Source organism: Oncorhynchus nerka, linkage group LG7 (genome assembly GCF_034236695.1).
Source record: "Oncorhynchus nerka isolate Pitt River linkage group LG7, Oner_Uvic_2.0, whole genome shotgun sequence".
NCBI lineage: Eukaryota > Metazoa > Chordata > Actinopteri > Salmoniformes > Salmonidae > Oncorhynchus > Oncorhynchus nerka.
Window position 1 is genome coordinate 27,004,066 of NC_088402.1, and position 7,500 is coordinate 27,011,565.

The 7,500-nt window shown below is 53.4% G+C and overlaps 1 protein-coding gene across 1 annotated transcript in view; it reads right to left on the reverse strand.

Moving 5' to 3' along the window:
* The window catches only part of LOC115131798 (adenylate cyclase type 2-like), a 90,837-nt gene that overhangs the window by 52,182 nt on the left and 31,155 nt on the right, over nucleotides 1-7,500 (reverse strand). The window contains 1 exon segment of the mRNA XM_065020371.1: nucleotides 1,302-1,459. Within this exon segment, the coding sequence (XP_064876443.1) occupies nucleotides 1,302-1,459 (158 nt within the window).

The following is a 7,500-nucleotide window of genomic DNA, read 5'->3' on the forward strand; positions in this document are numbered from 1 at the left end:
GATGAAAAAGGCATTACTAACTACAACCCAATAGAGCTTCAATACATAGACGATGATTTGACTGGCATTATGATTACAGAATGGAGTTGAGTGGAGCTCTTCAGTTTACAGAAGGAGATCATTGACTGTACGTATAGTATATAGGATCTACTTGACTCTCTAGTTCAACAGTGATCTCCAATAGAATCCAGTAGACTGGAACCTGGATTAACTGAGCATATCACTATCACTACAGAACACTAAGGTACACAGATAACACAAACAGGACACAGCATAGATGACCTATCTAGGATGGAGAGAAGAGTGGAGAGAACATAAGAATAGGGTAGAGTTAGTTGAGTAGAGTAGAGATGAGTAGAGTAGGGTAGTGTAGAGTAGAGTAAAGTAGAGTAGAGTAGAGTAGAGTAGAGTAGGGTAGAGTAGGGTCGGGTAGGGTTGTGTAGGGTAGGGTAGGAGAGAGTAGAGTAGAGTAGAGTAGAGTAGAGTAGGGTAGAGTAAGGTAGAGTAGAGTAGGGTAGAGTTGAGTAGAGTATGATAGAGTGGAGTAGGTTAGAGTAGGATAGAGTAGAGTAGATTAGAGTAGGATAGAGTAGAGTATAGTAGAGTAGAGTAGAGTAGAGTAGAGTAGAGTAGAGTAGGGTCGGGTAGAGTAGAGTAGAGTAGAGTAGAGTAGGGTTGGGTAGAGTAGTGTAGAGTAGAGTAGAGTAGAGTAGGGTGGAGTAGGGTATGATAGAGTGGAGTAGGTTAGAGTAGGATAGAGTAGAGTAGATTAGAGTAGCATAGAGTAGAGTATAGTATAGTAGAGTAGAGTAGAGTAGAGTAGAGTAGAGTAGAGTAGAGTAGAGAGAGTATGATAGAGTGGAGTAGGTTAGAGTAGGATAGAGTAGAGTAGATTAGAGTAGGATAGAGTAGAGTATAGTAGAGTAGAGTAGAGTAGAGTAGAGTAGAGTAGAGTAGAGTAGGGTCGGGTAGAGTAGTGTAGAGTAGAGTAGAGTAGAGTAGGGTGGAGTAGGGTCGGGTAGTGTTGGGTAGGGTAGAGTATGGTAGGATATAGTAGAGTAGAGTAGAGTAGGGTAGAGTAGAGTAGAGTAGAGTCGGGTAGAGTAGTGTAGAGTAGAGTAGAGTAGAGTAGAGTAGGGTGGAGTAGGGTCGGGTAGTGTTGGGTAGGGTAGAGTATGGTAGGATATAGTAGAGTTGAGTAGAGTAGGGTAGAGTAGAGTAGAGTAGAGTAGGGTAGCAAAGAGTAGGGTAGAGTAGAGTAGAGTAGAGTAGGGTAGGGTAGAGAAGAGATAGATGTGTACCTAACGTTGGTGTGTCGTTGGACATAGAGGTTGTGAAAGTTGTTGGTTCCCTCTGCCCGGCCGAAGTCCCTGTCCCTTGGTCCCTGTAACCTCTGAATGATCTCTGCCTTCATCACACGGGCGATATGGGCCGGGAGCAGGGACAACAATAACCTCTCCTGAAGAGAGGGAGGGAGAGAGAGAGATATGTCCTGTGATGTCCAAATGAACATTTTTAGGTGTTTAGTGCACCCGGATATTTATGAGTGCATAACTCTGTATCAGGGCCAGGTCTCTCTATGGGTAATAACAGTAATATTAATGGAAGGTTACTAAAAGCTATTTCCTGTGTTCAGTCTCTTAAATTGCAGGAAATATACTTGATTCACAGTCTGCAATTAACCATGTGTGTGCATGTGTGTGCATGCAGGCGCGTGTGTGTTTCCATTGATTGCAGTGAGTGTAAATCAGACTGACTAGCACTCATCACAACGTGGTCAATTATTTCTCCAGCAGCAGGCTGGGAAGGGAAGCAAACATTTAGATGTGGTACCAGCTCAACTCTAGGAATGCAGATCAGCTCATTTAATTAAGAAGTCGGGTCATTTTAAGTGATTTATAAACAGAAAATCACTTAGTTACTCTATTTCCAGCTTCTAAGAGCAACAGAGGATGTGGTGGTACGTAAGAGTCAGCCAGTTGTTATAATGCCTTTATGAAGTGACATTAAGATGACCTTAATAATGTCTATGTAGTGACATAATGAGGCAGAAAGAAAAGTGAGTCTGCTGGACAGAGATACCTTGTGTGTGTGTGTGTGTGTGTGTGTGTGTGTGTGTGTGTGTGTGTGTGTGTGTGTGTGTGTGTGTGTGTGTGTGTGTGTGTGTGTGTGTGTGTGTGTGTGTGTGTGTGTGTGTTGGATTTCAAAGTGAAGGAATTTATGATTTTTGCTTTGTCATAAACAGAAAGAAAATCAAAAGAGCTGCATATTTTATTTTTTTATCGATCAGACATTGTTTCAATTCAGAGGGAGATGGAGATGGAGAGGAGGAGGGAGGGAGGGAGGGAGGGAGGGAGGGAGGGAGGGAGGGAGGGAGGGGAGGGAGGGAGGGAGGGAGAGGAGGGGAGGGGAGGGAGGGAGGGAGGGAGAGGAGGGGAGGGAGGAGGGAGGGAGGGAGGGAGGGAGGAGGGAGGGGAGGGAGGGAGGGAGGGAGGGAGGGAGGGGAGGGAGGGAGGGAGGGAGGGAGGGAGGGAGGGAGGGAGGGAGGGAGGGAGGGAGGGAGGGAGGGAGGGAGGAGATGGAGAGGAGGGGAGGGAGGAGGGAGGGAGGGAGGGAGGAGATGGAGAGGAGGGAGGGAGGGAGGGAGGGAGGGAGGGAGGAGATGGAGGGAGGGAGGGAGGGGGGAGGGAGGGGAGGGAGGGGAGGGAGGGAGGAGGGAGGGAGGGAGGGAGGGAGAGGGAGGGGAGGGAGGGGGGGGAGGGAGGGAGGGAGGGAGGGAGGGGAGGGAGGAGATGGAGAGGAGGGGAGGGGAGGGAGGGAGGGAGGGAGGGAGGGAGGAGATGGAGAGGAGGGGAGGGAGGGAGGGAGGGAGGGAGGGAGGGAGGGAGGGAGGAGATGGAGAGGAGGGGAGGGAGGAGATGGAGTTTTAGGGAGGGGAAAGCGAGGGAGGGAGGGAGGGAGGGAGGGAGGAGGGAGTGGAGGGGTGGGAGGGAGGGAGGGTGGGAGGGAGAGGAGGGATTTTTGCTTTGTCATAAACAGAGGGAGGGAGAGAGGAGAGGGAGGGAGAGGGAGGGAGGGAGGGAGGGAGGGAGGGAGGGAGGGAGGGAGGGAGGGAGGGAGGGAGGGGAGGGAGGGAGGGAGGGAGGGAGGGAGAGGAGGGGAGGGAGGGAGGAGATGGAGAGGAGGGGAGGGAGGAGGGAGGGAGGGAGGGAGGGAGGGAGGAGGAGGGGAGGGAGGGAGGGAGGGAGAGGAGGGAGGGGGAGGGAGGGAGGGAGGGAGGGAGGGAGGGAGGGAGGGAGGGAGGGAGGGAGGGGAGATGGAGAGGAGGGGAGGGAGGGAGGGAGGGAGGGAGGGAGGGAGGGAGGGAGGAGGGAGAGGGAGAGGGAGGGAGGGAGGGAGGGAGGGAGGGAGGGAGAGATGGAGAGGAGGGGAGGGAGGGAGGGAGGGAGGGAGGGAGGAGATGGAGAGGAGGGAGGGAGGAGGGAGGGAGGGAGGGAGGGAGGGAGGGAGGGAGGGAGGGAGGGAGGGAGGGAGGGAGGGAGGAGATGGAGAGGAGGGGAGGGAGGGAGGGAGGGAGGGAGGGAGGGAGGGAGGAGATGGAGAGGAGGGGAGGGAGGGAGGGAGGGAGGGAGGGAGGGAGGGAGGGAGGGAGGGAGGGAGGGAGGGAGGGAGGAGGAGGGAGGGAGGGAGGGAGGGAGGGAGGGAGGAGGGAGAGGAGAGGGAGGGAGGAGATGGAGAGGAGGGGAGCGAGGGAGGGAGGGAGGGAGGGAGGGAGGAGATGGGAGGGAGGGAGGGAGGGAGGGAGGGAGGGAGGGAGGGAGGGAGGGAGGAGATGGAGAGGAGGGGAGGGAGGGGAGGGAGGGAGGGGGAGGGAGGGAGGAGATGGAGGGAGGGGAGGGAGGGAGGGAGGGAGGGAGGGAGGGAGGGAGGGAGGGAGGGAGGGAGGAGATGGAGAGGAGGGGAGGGAGGGAGGGAGGGAGGGAGGGAGGGAGGGAGGGAGGGAGATGGAGAGGAGGGGAGGGAGGGAGGGAGGGAGGGGGAGGGAGGGAGGGAGGGAGGAGATGGAGAGGAGGGGGGAGGGAGGGAGGGAGGGAGGGAGGAGATGGAGAGGAGGGGAGGGAGGGAGGGAGGGAGGGAGGGAGGAGGAGAGGAGGAGGGAGGGAGGAGATGGAGAGGAGGGGAGGGAGGAGATGGAGAGGAGGGGAGCGAGGGAGAGGGAGGGAGGGAGGGAGGGAGGAGATGGAGAGGAGGGGAGGGAGGGAGGGAGGGAGGGAGGGAGGGAGGGAGGGAGGGAGGGAGGGAGGAGATGGAGAGGAGGGGGAGGGAGGGAGGGAGGGGAGGGAGGGAGGGAGGGGAGGGAGGGAGGAGATGGAGAGGAGGGGAGCGAGGGAGGGAGGGAGGGAGGGAGGGAGGAGGAGGGAGGGAGGAGGGGAGATGGAGAGGAGGGGAGGGAGGGAGGGAGGGAGGGAGGGAGGGAGGGAGGAGATGGGGAGGGAGGGAGGGAGGGAGGGAGGGAGGGAGGGAGGAGATGGAGAGGAGGGGGAGCGAGGGGAGGGAGGGAGGGAGGGAGGGGGAGGGAGGAGATGGAGAGGAGGGGAGCGAGGGAGGGAGGGAGGGAGGGAGGGAGGGAGGGAGGGAGGAGATGGAGAGAGGGAGCGAGGGAGGGAGGGAGGGAGGGAGGGAGGGAGGGAGGAGATGGAGAGGAGGGGAGCGAGGGAGGGAGGGAGGGAGGGAGGGAGGGAGGAGATGGAGAGGAGGGGAGCGAGGGGGAGGGAGGGAGGGAGGGAGGGAGGGAGGGAGGGAGGGATGGAGAGGAGGGAGCGAGGGAGGGAGGGAGGGAGGGAGGGAGGGAGGGAGGAGATGGAGAGGAGGGAGGGAGGGAGGGAGGGAGGGAGGGAGGGAGGGAGGGAGGGAGGCAGGAAACGAAGGAAGAGAGGTTGTTAACAAGCAAAGTCTATTTTTAGCCACCAACCGCAGCAGTCTCTATCCTATCCCCAAACCTCTTCTGGATTTAATTTGCCACTGTGTTTTAGGCAATGGGCTTAAAGTGTGTGTATGTGTGTGTGTGTGTGTGTGTGTGTGTGTGTGTGTGTGTGTGTGTGTGTGTGTGTGTGTGTGTGTGTGTGTGTGTGTGTGTGTGTGTGTGCTTGTGTGTGCTTGTATGTGCTTGTATGGGTGTTTGTATGGGTGTGTGTGTTTATGTGTGTGTTTGTATGGGTGTTTGTGTGGGTGTTTGTATGGGTGTGTGTGTATGTGTGTTTGTATGTGTGTGTGTGTGTGTGTGTGTGTTACTTTGCCTCTGTATTTTGGGAAAATTAGCCTGTGGTGTGTGAGGGACATAATGACCCTCCCTACTATCTACTAAGCTGCATTTATGAGTCACCCCCTAAGGCACCCATACAAACACACACACATACACACAAACACACCCATACAAACACACATACACACACACCCATACAAACACCCATACAAACACCCATACAAACACACACATACACACACACCCATACAAACACCCATACAAGCACATACAATCACACACACACACACACACCCATACAAACACACACATACACACAAACACACCCATACAAACACACATACACACACCCCCATACAAACACCCACACAAACACACACATACACACACACACACACCCATAAAAACACCCATACAAGCACATACAAGCACACACATACACACACACACACCCATACAAACACACACACACACACCCATACAAACACACACATACAAACACACACACACATCCATACAGACACACACATACACACACCCATACAAACACACACACACACACACATCCATACAAACACACACATACACACTGAAAAAAAGAGCGCCACCATCTGGTGGTGGACTTCGATAGAGGTGCCGGTTTAAAATACAGGTACAACTGTCCCATTCTCCCATCGTCCCAGTGTCCCAGTTAGAGGACATAGAGTGACCAGTTGGAGACAGAGAAACAATTCACACTTTTAATACCACACTCAATACAGACACACACACACAGCGAACAGGAAGGACTCATGTTGAAACTGTCTAGTGTAAGTGATGTGATTGTCAAAGACACACTAACACCAGTTGGGAATGTCCAGAGGCAACATTGTTCATGTGGAAAGGGTCCAGACGTGAGTTGAGGTGGAGGACAGGAGTTTATCGAGCTGCTAGATGTTCTTTACCATTCGGCCATCAGATTTGCCACCAAATCTATACTCCTCTGTAAACTGGTCATCTCTGTATAGAGATGTCGCAAGACCCACTGGTTGATGCTTATTTATAAAACCCTCTTAGGCCTCACTCCCCCCTATCTAAGATATCTACTGCAGCCCTCATCCTCCACATACAACACCTGTTCTGGCAGTCACATTCTGTTAAAGGTCCCCAAAGCACACACATCTCTGGGTCGCTCGTCTTTTCAGTTCTCTGCAGCTAGCAACTGGAACGAGCTGCAACAAACACTCAAATTGGACAGTTTTATCTCAATCTCTTCATTCAAAGACTCAATCATGGACACTCTTACTGACAGTTGTGGCTGCTTTGCGTTATGTATTGTTGTTTCTACCTTCTTGCCCTTTGTGCTGTTGTCTGTGCCCAATAATGTTTGTACCATGTTTTGTGCTGCTACCATGTTGTATTGCTCCTATGTTGTTGTCATGTTGTGTTGCTACCATGCTGTGTTGTCATGTGTTGCTGCCTTGCTATGTTGTTGTCTTAGGTCTCTCTTTATGTAGTTTTGTGTTGTCTCTCTTGCCGTGATGTGTGTTTTGTCCTATATTTATATGTTATTTAATTTTGTATAATTTTTTAAAAATCCCGGCCCCCGTCCCCGCAGGAGGCCTTTTGCCTTTTAGTAGGCCGCCATTGTAAATAAGAATTTGTTCTAAACGGACGTGCCTAGTTAAATAAAGGTTAAATATAACTTTTTAAATATAGAGGTTGTCTCAACCTGCCATCCTGGAAACAGCTGAAGAGTTGAGAGGCAGAGTGGGGTTCTGCTGCTCCCAGGCTAGACCACTGGTTGGCTGACCAGGTCCACTGACTCTGTTCCCTGGCAACCTGGTTGATAACACACAGGTGTGAAATGGCCTTCTGATGCAGGACAATTGGTCGCCTACCTCAGCTGTAAGAAGTCACAAAGTTTGTCTCTATGTCCCAGGGCCAGAGAGAGGGTTTGAGAGTGCTTTTTCTACTGCTGCCCCAAAATGTATGAAGTAGATTTTTAACTCAGAAGAAACCCTCTTGTGCAGGCATGGCTGTGTCCCCAGTTTCCGGTTTGTGAAGGCCAGTGATTTTAAGACACTGGAGGAGGCAGGAGTCCCGCAGCCCCATGTCGCCACCCATTCCATGGCATGGAGGGAGCGGGTAGTGAGGGTCAAGGTACTCACAGTGTCTGTGAGGCTGGACTGCCCAGCTTGAGTCATGCCATGCTGCTAGAGGTGTCCAGGCTGGTGGAGGAGGCCATCCCACCAAGT